The sequence below is a fragment of the Schistosoma mansoni genome (genome assembly GCF_000237925.1).
Source record: "Schistosoma mansoni, WGS project CABG00000000 data, supercontig 0041, strain Puerto Rico, whole genome shotgun sequence".
NCBI classification, from domain to species: domain Eukaryota; kingdom Metazoa; phylum Platyhelminthes; class Trematoda; order Strigeidida; family Schistosomatidae; genus Schistosoma; species Schistosoma mansoni.
In genome coordinates, this window is record NW_017386027.1 from 1,166,024 (window position 1) to 1,188,791 (window position 22,768).

General features: G+C 36.8%; 1 protein-coding gene across 1 annotated transcript in view; it reads left to right on the forward strand.

Moving 5' to 3' along the window:
• Smp_169430 (cell polarity protein) overlaps positions 1-22,768 on the forward strand; it is a gene marked incomplete at its 5' end in the record, with an annotated part of 70,310 nt that overhangs the window by 22,509 nt on the left and 25,033 nt on the right. The window contains 7 exons of the mRNA XM_018790686.1: positions 2,342-2,542; positions 4,625-4,801; positions 8,452-8,558; positions 8,676-8,781; positions 14,794-14,966; positions 18,187-18,632; positions 22,368-22,598. Of these exons, the coding sequence (XP_018646082.1) occupies positions 2,342-2,542; positions 4,625-4,801; positions 8,452-8,558; positions 8,676-8,781; positions 14,794-14,966; positions 18,187-18,632; positions 22,368-22,598 (1,441 nt within the window). The remainder of the gene's footprint in view (positions 1-2,341; positions 2,543-4,624; positions 4,802-8,451; positions 8,559-8,675; positions 8,782-14,793; positions 14,967-18,186; positions 18,633-22,367; positions 22,599-22,768) is intronic.

The following is a 22,768-nucleotide window of genomic DNA, read 5'->3' on the forward strand; positions in this document are numbered from 1 at the left end:
ATCCTGATGATGATGATGTTGATCATCATCGTCATCATGTGTTGCTGTAATCAGGCTGATCGGTCAATCAATTTTTCTTTTACATTTATCTTATCAATATATTTCACAATGAATAATTTATGATGATGTAATAAGTAAGGTTTTGGATCATGTGTTTTTTTTCTTTTGAATATAGATAAGTTTATTGTATAATTAGAACTTGATCACTTTAGATTTTAGAATTGATGAATATAGAATCATTGATCCATGCCATATCGTCTTTGAACTGTAGTTAGAATGATCGGATTTCAATTTAGTGATGGGAAAGATCATTTAACATTTACAGAAAAAAAAGCTTGTTTCATTTGTAACATAGGCAAGATATATCCACAAGACGAATATTCTAAACAACTGTCTATTCTGTGTTGCTCTATGGTTGTGAATTATTATCTATAGAAGAAGAGGATATTTACAAGATTCAAGGTTTTGACCATAGATGTTGTTGAAAAACTACTTGTGGACAGTAAATATTCAAGTTGGAAATATGGAGGTTAATCTTAGGGTATGAAACAAATATGATGAATTGATTAAGTGTGCTTGTGAGTCTTCATTGACTGGGGTGGTTTGAACAAGGACTTCGTATTTCTAACCACTACCTAACTTGACGCGTGATGTTTGCTGGTATCTGATTAGGCTGGCAGAAAATTGAGGACTGATAAGTCAAGATACGACATCAGTCCATGAAGTTATTCACTGTTTTCATACAGTCTTGTTTAAGATATTGGGCTACATGACTCAAATATCTGCAAACCTCTCATTTAAACAAATTGATCATTTATTTAAAAATTGAGTTAAGTCGAGTATGATGAGAATGTTTTTGTCGTAAAATTTACTTAGTATATCTATTCGGTGTTGATTTTGATTGTGTTTCATGGTGAAAAGTTATAGAAATATTGTCTTTATTCTATCCAGCTTCATAATTTGTACATGGTGTTGCTAACCCCATGCCCAACCCTCCTCTTTTACCCAGACGTGGGACCGGCAGTAGCCACGTATAGTCATAAATTGTTAGAGATCATTATGAATTTCACTGAATCCTTGATATGAGAAGCCAACTGTGTGTTGTTAGTACTAATATGCCACAGAATATTCAACCGTTTTATCTGGTCTTTTTTGTCGATATCGTCATTAGAGAAGGTTAATTTAAGAAAAAAACTATTCAACTGCTGTCTTTTATTTCATAAAACCTACGCTTGTATGGTTTAACATGTGGAATCAGTTTATTTTGTTCAACTAGGCTTAAGATAATACTTGCTTTCTACAATATTTAAAATATTTTGAAACAGTATCGCTGTCTGAATCTTGATTAAACAGTACGCCTAAGAATTCGCAAACTAGAGCGAAACAGCTGTCTAATGCTCTGGAGTTCTAAATGGAGTACCTAGCCTGTCGTATGTCCTGATGGTGTTCTCGTGACTTTCGGATTGCCTGATCTGCCAAGGGCGATGGGACAATGCATGACATTATTGTTGTGTGCTAGGTTCAAAGAGAATTGTTTGTTATATGCATGCAAGTCCGCTCCGTTATTGTTTCTATTCCTACTTCAGTTTGGGCACCTGGACAGTATCACAGCCCTCACACAAATCAAATAAGATTTGTATGGCGCATATGTATTCGGTGCCCCTTTGTACCAATATTTATGTGTTTAAATAAATGAAATAAAAATAGTTCTAAATGAATTAACCAGTCAACCCTCTGATAAAAATTATCTCAACAATCAAACTAACGAATAAAAAGCTTAACGGTGTTCTGTAGTCTATATCTGTCAAAAATTAACCTCAATGAAGCCGTCATTAAAATACAAGGAAGCATTGAACAGTGGTTTCATACTTGTATGAGACTCTTCATAAATACTTACACACAACTTTCAAGTATCGTGGCGTGCCCTCAACCATCAGAAAACAATGGGTTAACATCCAATCTTATAGCTCCAACTTCAATTAATTTCCGACATTCTAGTAATAAATATCGACTGCTATGGTTCAGGTTAGTTGTAGGTGAGATGAATGTCATTAACGACTTCGTAATGCCATTTATTGACTGGGTCAATCTCCAGTGGTGCAATTTCAACTCAGTTTGTGACAAAATGAAAAGGTTATCCAATGTAATTGATGACAACTGTTTCGCTTTTCACATGCCACTCCATTCTCTTAGTTGGTAAACAATACCTAAAGAGGAAGGATTCACGAGTCCTTGCCTTTATGGAAAAAAACCCCATTATTTTGAGCACTTTAAACCTGTGCATTTAGTAATAATAAATCATTATACAGTTTTCTTTTCATCTTTTTTCTATCTTTCATAGTCAACCAAAGATCCAAATGCATTCAATACTCGAACTATTGGTCAAACAATGCATATTCAATTGACAAAAATGTCAAGTACCGGTCTTGGTTTCACATTAACTAGTCGTGATACACAAACACAAAGTTCACAAATGTCTGATCCAGTATATGTGAAAAAGATTTTACCCGATGGTGCTGCCATACAAGATGGACGTTTACTGGTCAGTGTTTAACTGAACTATTGAATATGACTTATTCTATTGTATATTTTAGATAGATACTATTGATAGAATCCAAGAAACGTGTTCCATTTTATGCACGGTTTTTCAGCTAGATATACCTGCATTCGAGTGTTGATGTCTCCACTAAAACCCTAGTTAAACATCCCCTTTAAATGTCATACTATTCTGCTGTAGTCTAAAAATCAGCCTCTTTAGACGCGCTGGTACTGTCGAGAATGACTACAGTTTGTTTTCTCTTCCAAAGTGCCTTCATATGATTGTTTTTACGGTTTCCTCTGATAAAATCCTACTCGCTCCCTTCACTCAGGAAGGAATTTTTTACATAAAATCGAGAAGATTATGAGAAAACATTCGGGAGTTAGACTGGTTTGGTAAATATGGAAGATCTACCCAGAGGAGTTAAAAAATTCTGATTTCAAACCAGCTTTGTACATGGATTCTAAGATCCTTAGGGGATAAACGAAGTATAAACAAATATTTGGTCACTGACCATCATGGGGCTACAACTCCTGGCGTTACTCCACTATTTCATAGATTAGATCTTATGGTGAGAACCTCGGGAAATTGGGCCTTGAGAAAAAAGTCTGCTTTAGTTTGATCACCCGAGCAATATCCCTGTTCACACAAATTTTGTGTAAGATATTCTAATTTCGTTCCCTAGTTGTATGTGATTTTGATGTGAGTCTAATGAATAAATGGATTTTTCATTGTTAGTACTCAGAACTGAATTTATCAGTTTTCGTTTACTCAAATATTTATCCAAGAACTCTATCTGTGAACAAACAGCTCATTGATGAAGTTTTAAATATCGACAATCAGGTTAAAGTAAATTCGTACAATTAGTAATTCTCTAGGTCGTTGATTATCTGGATTGACTATGATGTACGACCGAGTGATGATTGGTTGTTCACAAGACTAGAATTAATTAAGCGAACCGCTCCTCGTCATTCAATTATATGTTTATCTTTAATTAGGTGTAAAGGAATGATGAATACACGTTTATATTCCTACTTAGCATAAGATTCGGTCTGCCAAACCAAACTTTATTAGAAAACCGTGTAGACTTCAACTAGGTAGGTCGTTTACATTTACTAACATGGCTCACTCCAATTGTCAATGACTTCATGGACTGGTGTCACGTCTCGGTATGTCAGGCTCTAACCCTCTTCCAGCTTACTTCCGAACTAGATAACATTGCTCGTTGAGGTTGGCGGTGGTTGGTCATACTTAATACATGTCTCAACCACCTCAGTTAATAAATGTTCACTATTCCATCAACTCATTCACCCCTTATCTGTCACCTGTCTAACCTTAGCATTGATAACTCGTTGGCGCCCAAATACACAAGCGATTCTTCGAAGAAACCGATGTTCGAATACTAGTAGCTTACAAATATCCTCTCTTAGTGGCTATATTTCATAGACATGAATTAAAACAAAGAAAACTGCTGCACAGTAAACTACTCTTGCTTTTATGGTCTGGTGTTGTACTCCTTGTTCTTTTTGCACAAAAACGTGTTTTGTCTCATAGCTTATTGTACTAGCCTTCGCTTGGTTATTCAATAACTTGTATTGTTGTTACAGACGAATACTCATATTTGCAATTATTTTCTAATATACTTTATTACTTTTGCAAACACTTGAAGAGGAAACAAATAACACATCGAAAGAACTGTTATCAGTTACTGACATGAACTTTATTTCTCATGTGAATGGAACCACTTTTAATGGTGGTGGGAAAGTATCAACTCTTTGCGATATCACGTTTTAATCCCTTTTTAAAACTCAGTTCATCTAGAATAATGGATTGATATCTATGTTTGACCAGGAAGGACTTTTAAAAGTGTCTAAAGTTTTATCAGTTGACAAGTCGTAGGCTCTACTGGCAGTACCAGTACACGACAAGATGTATATGATTGACCTCATGATTGTTTCCATCCCATTTTCTACTGTTTACATCTTCACTAAGACCTTAAGTTAATCATTTTCATCTTATTACAGTTAAAATATTCGATATTATAGATGTTAAGCCGAAAATATTTTATAATTTATTCATTCTCAGGCTGGTGATCGTCTATTGGCTATTGATGGTGAAGAAGTTCGTTCATTAAATCAAGTTTTATCACAGTTACGATCATTAACACCAGGGAAACAAGTGGATTTGCTCATATCTCGACAAATATCTTCTGATTTAGACTCGAATACTCGTAAATCTTCACATAAACACTTACCTCCACGTGTAAGTTCACTTTTTATTATGTCTATTGGTGATTTTTCTTGATGAGGTTATGTGGATTGCAGTGGTTGAATTTTTCCAACATTCATGTACTTAACGACAAGCTTTACTTCAGAAACTTTTCGTTGTCTGAATGCCGAAATTGCAATTCCCAACGATCTGAATTTCTTACGATGACGAAAAGACTACGTTCTTCAGCAAAAATTAAAGATGGAATTGATGATTGTGATGTATAGTCAAAATAAGATTACATTCTGCTGGAATTCGTTTCGTTGTTAGCTAATTTGCAAGATGGATTAGGCTGATATTTAGATAAATTCAGTCTTTAGGCGGTAAGGGAATACCTAGAATTTGGGAGAAAGGGATTTTACATTCTCTGACCTGTTCAGTCAGATATACTTGTTCTTCTTTGCAATTTTATCAGCACATACCCTACTTCTTTTAGAAGTAATTAATGAATATCGCTTGCTGTATGTTTATATATTAGATGGTTGTATGTAGTTGTCAGGATACCTTCGTTATTCTAGGTGTGTTTGTAGTTGGCACTCAATGACAAGAGGTATCTGGGGTCTTAAAGTAACTGATGTTCCCTGTAGGATTCGAACCCGTGTCATCCCCTTTCACAGCATAAAATGTTACTACTGAGTTATTCGGTGTGTAACTACACTTCTGGAATACTGAGATATTTACATTGATTAGCGAATGATTGGTGACTAATATTTTGTTTGTCTGGTCCTTTAAAATTGATTAAATCCTAGCGATCAAATGTGATAGTATTGATAATCTTCATGGAATAATTAAACCTGATTGACTTCTTAAAAGCAATCACTTACACAATGACCCAGCCACGTTTAAATCGTGTTATTTACATCTGTGCCGCCAAATGCCCTGGTACGGCCGAAAGTGGAGAGAGTCCGCTCTCCTTCTCAAAATGCTCTCACATGACCACGCGTATATAGCCGCTACAAGGGAAGTCCTACTCACTGCCTTCTCACAGTGGAGGGGGTGTTCTTTACGAAATTTAGAGGACGGAAAGTGAGTGTCTGGCGCTTTAACCGGGTTGATGGGCGCGAAAAGTCCACCTAGGGGAGTTGGAAAACCCTGATCCCAAATTAATGGTAAACATATGCTCCAGTATCCTGATGGAACAAATAGCGTATGAATCAATTGTTGGTCACTGGCTACCATATGACTGTATCTCCTTACGATATTCCACTGCCTTGTGGATCACACCTTTAGGTCAAAGGCTTTGGGTGTGACCTCCTAAGTAAACCACCTGCCTCGGTCTGGGCACCTGGACAGTATCACAGCCCTCACACAAATCAAATGAGATTTGTGTGGCGCATATGCATCTGGTACTTCCTTGTATCAATATTTGTGTTTAGATAAAATAAATAAAAAAGTATTTACATCTGGGTTCGAGTCCCGGGTTGAACACCAACTCTTGGATGCAGATACATCCATCCATCTGACGAGTCCCATATTAGGACAAAACGCACCTTCTATATTCCACTGTTAGCCATCATCCGTCTCATCTGATCACTTTTTGTTTTTTCCACTGTGAACTGGTAAACTTCATACCGGAAACTACAATTACCTCACTCATTTCATTTATCCATTATTTAGGGTTGCTGTTTGTTTGTTTATTTTCACTGAAAATGAGAATTTTTCTTTATCAATAATCATTGTAGTTGATTGATAATTATCACTGATACCCATTTACTAATTAAACTGTCAAATTTTGATGTGCAACATTGAACTGAACCTATTCTGGTTCTACATACTCTGATCTGTGTATATGTTTGCATGTGTATGTGTGTGTGTGTTTGTGCATGTGTATACTTGCTGACTGTGTTGAGAGTATGTGATAACGAAAGAGGAAAGAAAGCGATGGTGTGAAGAAAAGAGAAGAAGGATCTTAAGTTATGAGTTATATGTTATTGTATTGCTTATCAAAGAAGTTTGAGAATAATCATTTCATCTTTATGGATTTCATTGGATAGCTGATAATCTTATCATGCTTATTGTCATTCATTTGAAATTATGGTTTGTTTGTTTTTTTCACCTTAAGTGTTAAAGTATAGTTTAATGAAAGGTTGTCAACTTTTAAATTCACTTAGTATTGTTTGTTTGAATCTTCCCATTGATGTTTGAAGCGAAAGGTACTGGGTTCGAGTCCCAGAGTGAACATCAACTCTGAGATGCAGGTACATCCAGCTGACGAGTCTGAAATAGGACTAAACGCGCTTCCTGGATTGCACTTCTAGCCACTATCCATCTTTGCTTACCATGTTCTCAACTTTTGTTTATGGATAATGGAATGTATTTTTGTTGTTGTTGCCTAGTACTGAATATTGTATAGTCAGTTATTCAGTAATAGACACTGTCAAATTTGACAGATATATTGATCTTTGAGTTGATGAAGATTTGTAGCTAAGGAGGTTTATGGTTTTGATTGAGTTTTGTTCTCTGAGCTGGATAGTTTAATCATGGATTTTTGTTGTTTCTATTTTGGTGTTGATGATGATTATCTATAAAATAAACTGTTCCAACTACGAGAAACACTACATAGGCCCCTTCTTTATCTTCGTTTGCATAAACACTAACTAGCTGTCAAACAACATGTGTCTACACTTATAACGATGCACGTGGACACATGTTCAACTGGGAAAATGTTGAGATTTTGGATGGTGGAAAACACACAGAAGACCGAAGCGTTTCTAAACATTTATAGTCAAGTAACTCAACAATCAATAAACATATCGTAATCGACACAATTCATCAACCATTTGGAAAAGTCATGGACATATACGAGATCATGAATCAGGTCGAAAAGGAAGACAATTAAAACAAATCGCTGGAAGGTAATAATCAATCAAGATCAAAGCCGAGAGAATAGGCTATCGGGCAATTGTGAAGAAACTTGAATACCTCACTTTTACCTGAAGTTAGTGCTAATGATGTTGTTCAAAAGAACAATGAAAGTTCCATCATTAAACTATCCATCTCAGAGAATGAAACTCCACCAAGATATGCAACTCCTAATATTTCCACACTTCATTTATATCATTTCACGGTTAAATGATTGAAACAGTGATATTATCCCTGAATAACAAGCGATTTGTGTTTTCGTGTCATTCTAGCTGTTGTAAAACGATGTCAGCTAAAACCTCCAACTATTAATTATCTTTCGGACTTCAACTAGGGAGCCTATATCCTCTGACATAGTTAATTACAGCAGACAACGATTTCATGTACTGATGTCATGTTCTAATGTAGGCATTACCAGCTTATTATCAGGCTGCTTCTATGCTAAATCCGGAATAGGACTTTGATATAATCCGTGGTTATACTTGAGTTGTTAAGTTATACATCTTTTTGGGCTACAGGCGGAGTTATCTTTTTGGCAGTTGGATTTACAGTGGTACATTGATGACTTAGTTGGTTAAAAAAACCTCGACTTTCAACCAATAAATCGCAGATTAAAATCTTGCTCTGCCTAGTTTGGTTTTGGCAGCTGGATAGTAGTACATTAGCTCATACATCATAAATATGTGACTTAGAGCAGATCATATAAATAATCATACTTGATTAGTCAGTTTGAATTAATTATCGGTTGTTCTTATTCATTACTTTTTTTTACTTATATTTAGCCGTTTATGACTTGTACCTTTGAATATCAACTTCCATTGGATACTACTACTAATAATCAATCAGATACTATAAAAGGACCTCCATTATTAGGAATCAATTTCAAATGGTCTAATGATATTTTATTATCACTATTATCATCTTCATCTCCATCATCACCACAATCAGTAACAGGACCAACTTCTCCATCTCAATATTCTCCTATACCAGGTTTATATATTGATAGCCTTGTACCTGATACTCTTGTTACTTCAAATAATCGTGTAACTGTAAAAACTGGTGATCGTCTTGTTGCAATTAATGATGAATCTGTAGATGGAATGAATGCTAAAGTAAGTTAAGATGAATGAATGAATTGTAAGCACAAATTGATTGATTTTCTTTGAATTTCATAGAACATGTTGTGTAATATATGTAAAGGTGAATTAAAGAAAAAAATGATTCAGATTTGACTTCTTCCCTTACTTGAAGATATTATACAAGTGTTTGTAACTATGATAGATTCATTACAATGTGAAGCATTTATTATTTATTTATTTACTTAAACACAAATATTGGTACAAAAGGGGTACCAGATATATATGTGCCACACAAATCTCATTTGAATTGTGTGAGGGCTTTGATACTGCTTAGGTGCCCAGACCGAGGCAGGTGGTTTTCTTACGGGACCACACCCGGAGCCTTTAGCCTAAAGATCTGATCCACAAGGCAGTGGAGCATCGCGGGGAGATGCAGTCTAATGGTAGCCGGTGACCAACAATAGGTTCATGCGCCATTTGTTCCTTCAAGATACTGGAGCCAATGTGCACCATTGGTCTGGAATCAGGGTTTTCCAACTCCCCTGTGTCCACCAAACCGGTTAAAGCGCCGGACAGCGCCGAAAACAGTCTGTAAGACGATTGATTATATCTTTTTTGTTTTGATAGGACAACCGCCAGACTGTTTACCGATTTTTGTATTTTTTCCTCGTTGTTTCTTGTATATTTCCAGTCTTCTGTTTCTCTGTTCATTGTTCATTAGTAGAAAATTTCTGGAGACTATTGAATAGCTGAGAAGTTAGTGTTTACAACGTTCAAAATACACGATTTAGGAACATGTGAATTGATAAAAGCCTGTATATAGGAAATTAGATAAGAAAAAAATTATTCATGTATTCAGAAATTAATGTGAAGTCTGTAGATGTTAGATAATCCACTCTTAATCCTGTGTATGAGCTTACAGGATTTTAGGAGTTTGGTCAGTTTGGAGATATTTTACTTCACAATTTGAGTTTAAATAGATACTCGTTGAAAAAAACTCGGTTGTATTGATCAGCTGTTTCATTTCAGCATGCAACAGTTCCTTAACCATGCGGACTCAGGACTGAAACTTGGAATTCTCAGACTTTATAGCGAGTATTTTACATTTTGACCACTAAGTTAACAACATTCAGTGGTTTACATTTATAACTTCATTTCCTGGTGCTTTCATGTTTTTAAACAAACATGATTTTGAAGAAACTAAGGACATGGATCCAGATCAACAGGCTGGATTCCGTTTGGATCGGTCGTGCACAGAGCGAATTGTGACACTACGGATCATCGTCGAATAAACAGTTGAGTGAAACTCGTCACTCCACATCAACTTCATTGACAGTATGGACAGGAGAACACATGAACTAATGCAGATGAAGACAACTAATGTAGCAGCAGCATCTACATCCATAGGCCTCAACTTACACAAAGGAAAACGCAAAATCCCCAAATACAACACGGCGAACACTAACTCAATCACACTTGATGGCGAAACCCTGGATGATGTGGAATCTTTCACATACCTGGGAAGCATCGTTGAGGATCCGACGCAGACATAAATGTGAGGGTTGGCAAAGCAAGGACCACATTCCTACAATTGAAGAACATATTGAACTCAAAACAGCTGTCAACCAATATCAAAGTCAGAATCTTCATTATGAACATCAAGATAGTTCTATTATACGGAGCTGAAACGTGGAGAATTACTACAACCGTCGTCAAGAAGATACAAGTATTTATAAACAGTTGTCTAAGCGAAATACTCAACATTCACTGGCTGGATACAATCAACAACAGCCTACTGTGGGAGAGGACAAACCAGCTTCCAGATGGAGAGAAAATTAGGAAAAGACGTTGGAAGTGGATCGGACATACATTAAGGATATCATCAAACTGCATCACGAGGCAAGCCCTAACTTGGAATCCGGAGGGAAAACGGAAAAGAGGAAAAAGAACACATTACGCCGGGAACTAGGAGCAGATATGAAAAGGATGAATGTTAATTGGAAAGGATTGCCCAGGACAGCGTTTGATAGAGAATGCTGGTGTGCGGCCTCTGCTCCTCCACGAGGGGTAACAGGCGTTAGTAAGAAGATAAATTCATTTTAAAGTGTTCTTGGTTCTCATCAGCTACTTACTACAACCGTTGCTGCTACCTTGACGTGGTGTCGGGCTTGCCTATCGTGATGAACCAATCGACCTATACTGGCTGGAACAATCGTTCCTCAAGGTCCTACCATGCCAGACAGGTCGGTTGAAGAGCGGTAAAACTAAAAGCAGCAAACCCAAGGTCCGAAGGCGAAGTCGTACTGCTGACTGTACAGAGGTGTGACAGCAGTAAGGTGTTTCTTTCAGACAACCAGCATAATAGCTATGCTGCCTTCTCACAAGGAGGGGTGGGGTTAGAAAAGGTCGACCCTAAAAATTCACACCTCGCCTTATCTCACGGATATCCGTCTCCGGCGTAAGGTCCCAACAAGTACGGAGCTAACCCAAAATCACCCACAAAAAGGTCGTATGTGACCGACCTCAATCAGTTGTCTCTTGGGCACTGTGGTCACGTTTTCAAGTCATTAAGACCACTTCTAACCCAATTTCATTTTCAGGTACCTCTAGAAGAATCCTTCCACGGTGTGGGCACCCGGGAAGTGATAACTGCCCTCATACTTCTAACAGCGCTCAAGTTCACTGACAATTTATTGAATTTGAAAAATAATCATAAATACAAAATGGCTTGAAAATATTTAAACAGATGAAATTGACTAAAACTAGAACAATAATTTAACTCTTACCTTATTTAGATTAACAAATGGATAGAATTGTATTTAAGATAATTTCGAAAGGGTTATAAATAAGTGATTATGTAACCCATGCTAGTATTTATGATAAACAAGAATGAAATATGTAATTATCAGTTAGTTATATAAAGACGGATTTATTGAAGGAGAAGATAGAGAGAGAGAGAGAGATTGGACAAAATGACGTAATTTTTTTGTAATTGATCAAATGATGAAATCATTGAAAATATTCTGATTATGTAATGAAATCAATTTTATGTTATCAAGATAGAGAAATTAGATTAAGGATATGTGATAGAAATAACTGGAAGATTTAAAGGTATCAACTTGGTGTTCTGTGTCCAAATGATATCTGGAGATTGAACCATTCAAAGGGTCTTTTCCGCTTTTTGGTTGGTTGTTTTGTGAAACATGTTTAAAGAATTTAAAGTATCCCTTCCTTCCTGTTCGACCGGTGTAGCTGCCGTAACAGACATGTGTAAATCTATAAACCTATTTGACGGCAACATAAAAGAGATAGTCATCGACTCTTTAGTTATTGAATACGTTGTTTGATACAGGGTTAATAGTTTAGTTCCAGAGAAGGTTCTGATCATTGAATTGTTCAAATTCTGCTGACTATCACTGCAACATTATCACCTTTTAAATTAAGATGGATAAAGGTTGATTTCTTGTTGACTGTAGCTATATTCGACTTGTTATGTTTTATTTTTCAATGAATTTTTTTGGATAACATTTGCTTTTTAGTCACTTTTCAACATTCATTAATCCTTGCTTCTTGATTGAGATCATAAATTGACCAATGTTAGACCACCATTGAGAACCTGAAAGCACTGGACGCCTGTTTTGTCCTAGTATGGGACTTGTGAGCAGTGCGCATCCTCGATTCCGCACCCAGGAGGTTCTGTTTCATGCTCAAACGCTTAACCCCTAGACCACTGAGCTGGCTCCAACGGTATTAATGTCTAACTCCAATCAATCCACGCACTGATGAGTTGTCCTATACTAGGACGAAACTACTATCCAATGCTTCCAGGTTTTCTATGGTGTTTTAACATTGAGGTTCTATGGCAGTGTTTGTCACTGAAAGGAGTACCAGAGAAGTACATTAACCTCATAAAAGCTCTCTACTCGAACACAACAGGTCAAGTTAGAGCCTATGGCGAACTCTCATCAGAATTGGTTACCTCAAGTGGTGTTCGTCAGGGCTGTCCACTCTCCCCATTCTTGTTTAACTTTATCGTTGACATACTTTTAGAGATAACACTTTCATCATCTCAATCTCCAGGAGTTGAACTTTTACCGGTAGGCTCACTTGTTGACTTAGAATACGCCGACGACATGGTTTTATTAGGTGAAGTCGCTGACAAAATGCAGAGTCTTCTGACCACTATAAGCAACAATTCAGGCATGTTCGGGATGCGATTCTCTCCCTCGAAGTGCAAAATGTTACTTCAGGATTGGGTTGCAGCGACACCTGAACTAATGATAGGGAGTGAAGTAGTTAAGAGTGTTGACTGCTTCACTTATCTTGAGAGTCTCATCAGCCCTTATGGTCTGGTGTGTGACGAAATCTCAGCACGGATCCAGAAGGCTCGTCTAGCTTTCACCAACTTGCTTCATTTATGGCGTAGACGAGATGTCCGTCTAGCAACCAAAGGACGGGTTTACTGTGCAGCAGTTCGTTCCGTCCTACTTTATGGCATTGAAACATGGCCGGTAAGAGTAGAGGATATTCGTAGGCTACTAGTATTCGATCATAGGTGTCTTCGACGCATTGTTCGTATATCCTGGGACCACTGGGTAATTAATGCAGTTGTAGAAAACAGGTACTAGGCAAGGATGGCGAATCGATCGGTGAAGTAGTGAAACTTGATCAGTTGAGATGGCTGGGACACGTGTTATGTATGCCGAACCACCGACTGCCTCGACGTGCAATGTTTTATGGTGTGGGAGTAGGTTGGAAGAAAGCTAGGAGCGGCCAGACCAAAACTTGACACAAATCCTTGAAGTCACTGACGATTGGACTGAGCCATGTTGGTAGGTGTAGACTATCTGGTTTGGATTCGCAATCGATGGTTAGAGACCTTGAATGACATGGCTCAAAATCGTTTGCAATGGCGAAGGTGCATCCACTGTTTGTGTTCTACCAAATTCTAATCTTCTGAATTCTTCATGTCTCTGTCTTTTTTCTTTCCAAATTTATTTCATTGGATTATACTCCTTGAATAACATTTACAAAGCCTAATCTTTCGGATTACTGTTTATACTCTTACTACTTCTACCACTATGGGATTTGAATGGACAACTGCATTTCTGTGCTAATGTGGTATGGCAACTCGAACTGATGTACGTATGTAAGTACAAAGTTCTACGTTGTGACTGACTGACTGACATTGATCAATTTATGATCTCCATCTCCAGAACCTCATACTGATAATCTTTCTTTCAATTTTTCGATTTTACATACATACTCGTTATACTCTATAAAACAATATTTAAACAAGTGCCTTATTAGACCTGGGTAGACAAAATTTGTTAAAATTCATGTACCCTTTAAATGAGTCAAATACCATATGGCAATGTTAAGTACATGGAACTTGTCGACCTTTTCGTATTCCATTATGTAAACTAGATGTAATGATACAATCTCGTGTTGAAAATTCTAACAGTTTGGTTGCTCATTGTTTACTGCTATTCACAATATAAATATATAATTCAGTGTATTCTCTTATATTGTCGAATTCTTATTCATGCCACTTACTTCATTTTTGATATTTTCGTATAAATGATATGCGACTATTAGTGGAATCAAGGATATGTATTTCGTCCTGTTTGAGATTCGTCAGCTGAATGTCACTGTATCTCAATTTTAATGTTCACATCGTGATTCAAACCTAGTACCTTTTATTTTAAATTCCTAAAGTATTATCCATTGAGCTACTGATCTCAGATATCGAGTGCTTTACAAAACTCGTACTAATGTTTTTTTACCATTTGACCACTACAACGCATTATTATTTAGGTAGGATTTTGTTCTCTGAGTTGGATGATTTGGTCATGGAGCTTTCATTGTTCGTCTGATCAACATCATTAACACAAACTTCAGGTAGAAATCAAGTGTTCGAATTTTGAAATAAAAATCCCACCTGAGCTGATCATAAGGTGCATATCTATTCGTCAGCGCTTATTTTTGTAATACTACCTTCGATCCATTCATTTACTGTGTTTCGGGTGTTTTTTTATATTCTAGACTATTGTAAATAAGTTGAAAAATGTTATCAAACAATGTCATGAGCGAAATATTAGTAGTTCGGGACAATCACCAGCCTCATTCACTCTTACTGTTCATCGATATAAAAATCAAAGTGATCGTCGATCAAGTGTTGGAGATACATTGAAACCATCTTCTGCACATCCACCAAGGTAAAATAATTTCTATGTGTCTGTGTATGTGTGTATATATGTAAACAAACTTTGTAGTTTTGTCAAAATAGTTGAGAGCAGTTTTGCCCTATGCTTGTGAAAATTGACCTCTCCGAGTTGAGGATGTTAGACGACTCTCTGTGTTCGATCATCGTTGTCTCCAAAGGATTGCTGACATCCAGTGGCAACACCATGTTAGTAATACAGAGGTTCGGCATCGTGTGTTCGGGCGCAGAGACGATAATTCAATTGGTGTCACCATCTTGAAACATCGACTTGGGTGGCTTGGACATGTTCTACAAATGTTGTCCCAGAGAATTCCACGTCATGCATTATTTGTCAACTCTGGGACTGGCTGGAAAAAGCGGAGAGGAGGTCAGTGTATGACATGGTGTCGTGGTATGAAAGAAAGCTGCAAAGGGCTGGCTTCTGTTGGTGCTTCACGACTCCTTGGCTGGGGTCCGAGAGATGGTGCAACACAGTGGCTAGAGACGCTATCAGATATGGCTCAGAATAGAAACCAGTAGCGAACCTGCTGTAACCTTCTTTAACTTTCTTCATAAAGAGTGGTTCTAACTTTCTTAACTGAAAGAGTATTCTGGTAGTACATTTCAGTTCCCCCCATCATTACTTTTCTCTTTTTTTTCTTTTATATATACGCATCTTCCCCTCTTCTCTTCCCATTCTCATTGTTTTGCGTGGTGCATATGTATCTGGTGCCCTTTTGTACCAATATATATATGTTTAAATAAATAATAAATAAGTTGATTCACTCGTCACATTCAAATTTTAGTTTGGATACGATAAGTAGATAAGTTTTGATCGTTCATCGTAACCTACCGATCAAGTTTGATTAAGTGACTGGATATTACCATCCACTTTGAGGTTAGTACCCGATGACGCGATAGTTTATGCAATGCAAGCAATAAAGTATTGTGAATTAAAGAATAGTGATTCACTGTGATAATGATGTTCAGTTCGACTTGATGGTCTAATAAATTGACCGCTAATACATCCAAACCCATTCTTTAAATAATTATTTAGGCTATCAATTTTTTGTTATTGCTGTTTGTTCTGTTGTTGATTAATGGATGTAAATAGTTCTCATGATCAACGGTGACTTAATTATTCAAACAATTTTTAGTCGTTCGATTGGATATATCGAACCTCCACCTGGTTTCTACTAGGTTTCGTAACTAGGCATAGTGTCAACAACCTTCATATATGACTCAAAATTCGGTAGATACTTAGCGGATGAATTACATTTTTACACTCAAATTATGCCATCATGTTGCCTTCAGTGAAATACAAACCTAACGACTGAAGATTATCACCATCAAGTACAATGAATAAGCTGTCTACAAAATATTTTATCATATTTGCGAAGCTTTCATTATTGTTCAGTGCTTACTTCACGTAAAAAATGAGCTGTTTAGTTGTTCTGTCCATTCTCAGTAAACATGGTTATACTGGCAACTTTATCATAGTGTCTAGTAGGTTGATACATCAACAAAAGATTATCTTCCGAAACCACTAAAGAAATGTCATATTGATTGAAGCTAGAAATGTTACTCATTGGGTGCTGATTTAATTATTTAAAGGTTGAATGCACACCGTGCTTTTGGTTTCGAACTGCCACTCTCTGGCTAAAAAGGATTCTTACACTAGGATAACATGACTTTCCAATCCTCTTTGCACATGATCAGTGTTTTCACACATATGAAATGCATCCTAGATATTAGCACAGATTTTAAAGTGGTTCGGAATCAAGATCCCTCATAAGTCAACCAAATCATTTTATTCCATTTTAATGTAGACTGAAAAACAAAACATCGAAGATAAACATGAAATATCATTTACAAAATACATTGTACCTACTAGTATAAACATCATCTTGAACAAATTGAATATCCTGTTTCTATACACATACACCAACAAAATGGCATGGTATCCTATCCATGCACGTAGACAACCACGTATATTAATATAAGTAGGAAAACGTGTAAATTATAGTCCGAAGAAATCCTGGTAGGATGATATTCAGGTCAATATCTATGCAAAAAAAGAAACGTCAACGTCAGTTTGCATGGTTAGATTCTAGATAAGCAAACACATTCAACTGCCGGTCCAAAGCCTGGATAAAGGAGAATTGAGCATGAGGTCAGCAACCCTATCTCGTTGAAAACAACCTTGCTAAGAAAAACGCTAACCAGAGTAAACAATTTAAACCATTTAATTTCACTCTATTACTAACTTATTTGTGTACTGAGAGCTTTAAAGTATTAAAGTGTACTTACCTTTTGGTTCTAGTCTTATTCAACTCTCTCACTGATGAAAATCTATATTGATATAAGTTTCATATTGTATAGACTTAATATAGCAAATATCTATTCACATTTAAAGCATTGGGCTGGATGATCTGTATTGAATATTTCTAAATTGAGTTGATTTAACGGATGGCTTTTATATTCTATTGAACATAGATTTATCAAGATTTGATGATAAATACATTCATTATTGTCAGTCAGTCATTCAGCTACAACGTAGAACCAAGCACATTTATGCATCGGTCCAAGTTGCCATACCTCGTTAGCACAACAAGATGAACACCGGATTCATAGAAATAGTTAATTCAGTGGTGGTAATATATAAAAGAAAGATTGTATATAAGGATATAGTATAGGAAGAAAGACTAATATGAAGCAATTTTAATCTTAAGGTTTAAGGGAAGAAAAAGAGTGTATACACCTACACCATAGTGATCGATTCTGAGCCTTGTCACCCAGAGCCTCCAACCATTGGTTACGATAGTCACGCGGACCCCAACCAAGTAGTCTGTATCTGCCAACATGGCTCAGACTGGAAGTTAGTGACTTCAAGGAATGATGTCACGTTTTGGTTTTGCCGCCCCTAACTCTCTTCCAACCATCCCCTACACTAGTCAGCATAGATTCATTGTTGTAATTAGTTATGAAATGCATAGGACTTGTTACAGAGATGTACATCAATATGAACTGCTACACTTCAAATCAACACATCACTAATAGATTGACAGTAATATCAATATTATTGTAAACTGATTTTGCTCCATATTTTTTACGATCTTAACGAAAATCAAAACTCTTGGATCGTCCAGTTATTTTGCTTTTAACCTTCACATGGAATGTTTTCAGGTATATTCCACAAAAAACTATCAGGTCTCTTCTTATCTTGATTGTAGACATACTAAAACAACACGTGATGAAGCAGTAGAAAAGGGTCATCCTGGTCATAGCAAATTGAATAGCCCAGTTGATTCGCATGATAGCTGTTCATTATCGTTTAAATTAAGTGATAATCGTCGACGTCTATTACATAGATCTGATTCGATATCGTCTGACATTGGATCACATATCTTGCATCATGATTATCATGGAGATTCTCATTCACATCTATCTAGTCAAAGATCAGATATTCATGAGGATAATCATCTATTATCAACAGAATCATCGTTAAAAGTAAACTATCCTACATCAAGAAATTTATCAGTACCATCTAATAGAAATTTTTTACGTGATGGATTTGGACGTCGTAGTGTTTCAGAAAAACGTCATGGACATGTGGATGCTTCACACTATTCATTTTTTCAAACAAATATTCTTCCTAATCGTTATAAAATGCCAGAAGGTAATTTTAGTTTGTTTAGTTTTTCACTAATTAGTATAAATTAAAAGAATCATGACTTGAAGATTGTTTTCAGCTTGGACTGACTTACTTCAGAGGTAGAACTTTTAAACACTAGTGAACATTCGGCAAATGCTTTGCTTTATTCTAGGATCCTTCAACAATACACTTCACACATTCTACTAATAGTCGGACTCAGAACATTTAGAACTCGTGATGAACAATATACAATTAGATCACTCGGTTGGGGACAAAGGCTTCAATTTCAAATGACAACTCAAGCTTTATTGACTTTTATCGGTGAACCATCATCTCACTTGAGATTTACCCAACTCTACAGATCATAACAGAACATAATTAATTCAATTATTGGAGGGATTATTTGTATCAAATTGTCGTACAGTTTACTCATCTCTACTCGTAAAAATAACTAAATGATAGAATGTTGGACATGTGCAAAACTCTAAATCCAATGAAGTCGAGTAGTAATCAATTTCATTGAAATCATGAACCGATCAATTTTAGTCAACGATTAATAATTTAGAAATGATAGACGGCCTTTTTTTTCTTCGTATGGAATTCGATGGCAATGCGCATCCATTATCCTGCATCGGGGAATCGAGCCCAGGACGTTCGGTCTCGCACACTAATGCCTAAACTTTGTAACACTGATCTGGAACTCAACGGTGTTATTTTCTAACTTCAGTCAATCCATGATATTGCGCAACTACATCCCATTGTCTTTAGTGAGTAACCACCTCACACTCGACATGATTTTGCTCCACTAGCCCCGGTTTCTAACCAGAACTCCGATATTTCCCTCTCGAAGTTAGTTTATTGGTCAGTGGAGCTAAACCGAAGGAAATGAAGGATAGTCGTGTAATATCATGGGTTGATCGAAGTTAGAAAACGACAGTTGGGTGCCGAACTAATGATCTAGAGATCATGTGTTTTCGAAGGCCTGACCGAAGGTCTTTGGTCCATTTCCCACGTACAGGATCGTGGATGCGCACTGTTGAGGGGTTTCATTCTAGAAAGAAACGGCTGTCCTGTGCTTCCAAATTTTTAATCCTGGTCTATCATCGGTCACTTCATGATGTCAATGAAATCCAACAATCTTCTCAACCCCATACTTAAGACAATAATATATATGCCATTCAAATAGTTGGTGTGTTAAATAATATCACTGCAAACTTAAAGGTATCCATGAAACTAATGAAGAATTAATAATAAAGTAATTAAATGATAAGGTGAATAAAGTAATCAATAACACAAATTAATTGAACCAATTTGTTTATAAAAATTGACAGATTCCATCATGTCTAGTACGTGCATTGACAATATTTTTTCAATAAAATGTTAATAATGGTAACAACATAAGAACGAAGTGAGAGTAATCTAATAATTATATATGAGTCAATTGAAGCTAGACCACCATGGAAAACCTGGAAGCACTGTACGGCCGTTTTTTCCTGTTATGGGATCCCTCAGCAGTGCTCATCCACGATCCCGCCTCACGAGATTCGAACCCAGGATCTACCAGTCTATCGGTTAAGTGCTCTGGCGCGAGACTGGTAGGTCTTGGGTTCGAATCTCACGAGTGCGGGATCGTGGATGCGCACTGCTGAGGAGTCCCATAATAGGACGAAACGGCCGTCCAGTGCTTTCAGGTTTTCCATGATGGTCTAGCTTCAATTGACTCATGCTTTCAACTATGGAAATACTGAAATCTCCACAAAACCCCTTCTGATTTATAACTTGCTTCAGTGTTATTTATGCTGATTTCCAAAGTAGGAAGAGTGGTTGTATAGACTTTTCATGAATTCGTAGATCTATTCTGTTGTTATGATGGATATCTTTGACAAATGATGTAGTAAATTTGACAAAATATACTGAATTACTTGAAATGTCTTATGTTCACCTCGTGTGTTGTATGTGTTATATGATCACCGAAAAATCTTTTAAATCTGTCTTAATTGTTCTTTGTCAAGTTATTTAAGATGGAAATTTGGATATTCTAATGATGAGATTATCTAATTGTTCGCCTGAAGTAACTTTCTACATAGTAGTGGTAGTAGAGTAGATAAATACACTTTAATGAAGCCCAAATACCCTGGTACGGCCGAGAGTGGGGTGAGTCAGCTCTCCCTCTCGAAATACTCTCACATGGCCACGCATATATAGCCTCTACCAGGGAAGTCCTACTATCTGCCTTCTCATAGTGGCGGGGGTGTTCTTTACGTAATTGAGAGGACGAAAGCGAATGTCCGGCGCTTTAACCGGGTTGGTGGACACGGACGTTTACCTAGGGGAATTGGAAAACTCTGATTCCAAACCAATGGTGCACATGGGCTCCAGTATCCTGAGGGAACAAATGGCGTATGAATCAACCGTTAATCACCGGCTACTATGGGACTGCATCTCCTCACGATGCTCCACTGCCTTATGGATCAGACCTTTAGGTCAAAGGCTGTGGGTGTGACCTCCTAAGTAAACCACCTGTCTCGGTCTGGGCACCTGGGTAGTATCACAGCCTTCACACAAATCGAATGAGATTTGTGTGGCGCATATATATCTGGGTCCCCTTTGTACCAATATTTATGTGTTCAAATATTAATAATAATAAAGCAAACATTTTTTTGTTGTTTGGAAATGACTGAGCTTCTGAAATCAAGCCTTGAACCTGTCTAACTGATATTTGCACATGGTATTAATGATTGTTTATAAAGTCAATAACACCTGGATGTACAAACGTTCTACTAACGAGTTATTGATTGTAGTTGTCATCCAAATATTATTCACCTTTCGTGAAACGCCTAAGTGACCAATGTTAAGGTCAAGTGCTTGGGAAGGATTTCAAGTCAGTTGGTAATGTAGTGAGTCTTCTTCGACTGAGATGGTAGAGACATTTATTACAAATGCTGAACTACCTCCTGCCTCTACAGGAGATTTTTTTTAGTGCAGAAGTAGGTCTAAATATAACTAAAGGAGGCCAGACTTAAACATGGCATCAGTCTGTGAAGTCATTTACTAATTGGTCTGAGCCATGTTGGTAGATGCACATCATCTTATTGGCGTCCACTCGACAATTGCGTTGATCTTAAATCCCAGTATCCCTTCACATATACTTTTCCACTCTATCTATTCGAACTATATTCCAAATGTTTAGTGTTCCTTTTCATCATTGATATTACATTATTTCAATCCCTTTTGTTGTTTTGCATCTTTGTGCTGAGAAAGTATGATAATGGACTAATGCATATTTGTGCCAGACTATGTTGATGATACCTGTCCGTCTACCAACTGAGGAGGAACAAGGCACTGTGTACTGGATTTCGTTGCTAGTCATATACTATATTTGAAGAGATTACGAGAACACCTAAATCACTGAACGGAACGACGGATCAGCAACACAGCGATAAGACAAACTAAACTATTCCAATGCGTCTCAGCTCTGCTATAAGTAGAGGGAGAAGACCAGGTTTAGATGAGGGAAAGGTTTGTTCCACAAGCAAATAGAAGCACGGACAAACCAAACACACAAAATAGCGTATGAAATGAGGGAACGAACCAATGACATTCAGGGTCTTTCCAAGTGGGAAATAAAATCTGAAGTTAAATATGGGCGCTTTAGGCGTGAAAACGAGAAATTCAAACCTACTCAAAATAACAATTTTGATAATGATCATTTGATTCTCCATTTCCTAACTTTATTTAAAAAAAATATTACTTATTTAGATGTTGATAAACAATATTCCACTATGCCAACAACACGTCGACTTAAAATGCATAAAGCTCGTTTGGCTGCTGCTGCTGCTGCTACTACCAATGTAGATTCATATTCTTCAATTGGTGGAGGAGGTCTAATGTTTAACAATTCAACATCATGTACAAGTTCAGGTCCTTTAAAAGCATTACATCCATTAGACAATCTACTTCCACAATCTTTATCAAATTCATCTTACCGAGGTATATAATATTGAGTGCATATTGTTATGTAATGTTTTATTCTCTCTATCATTATTATTTATTAGATTCATTGTATTTTTGGCAATTCCTTTTGAATAACATCTCAATGATTACATCATCATTGATATCCGATGACGGTTCTATCCGTAGTAGTGTGTTTAGGAAAAGTT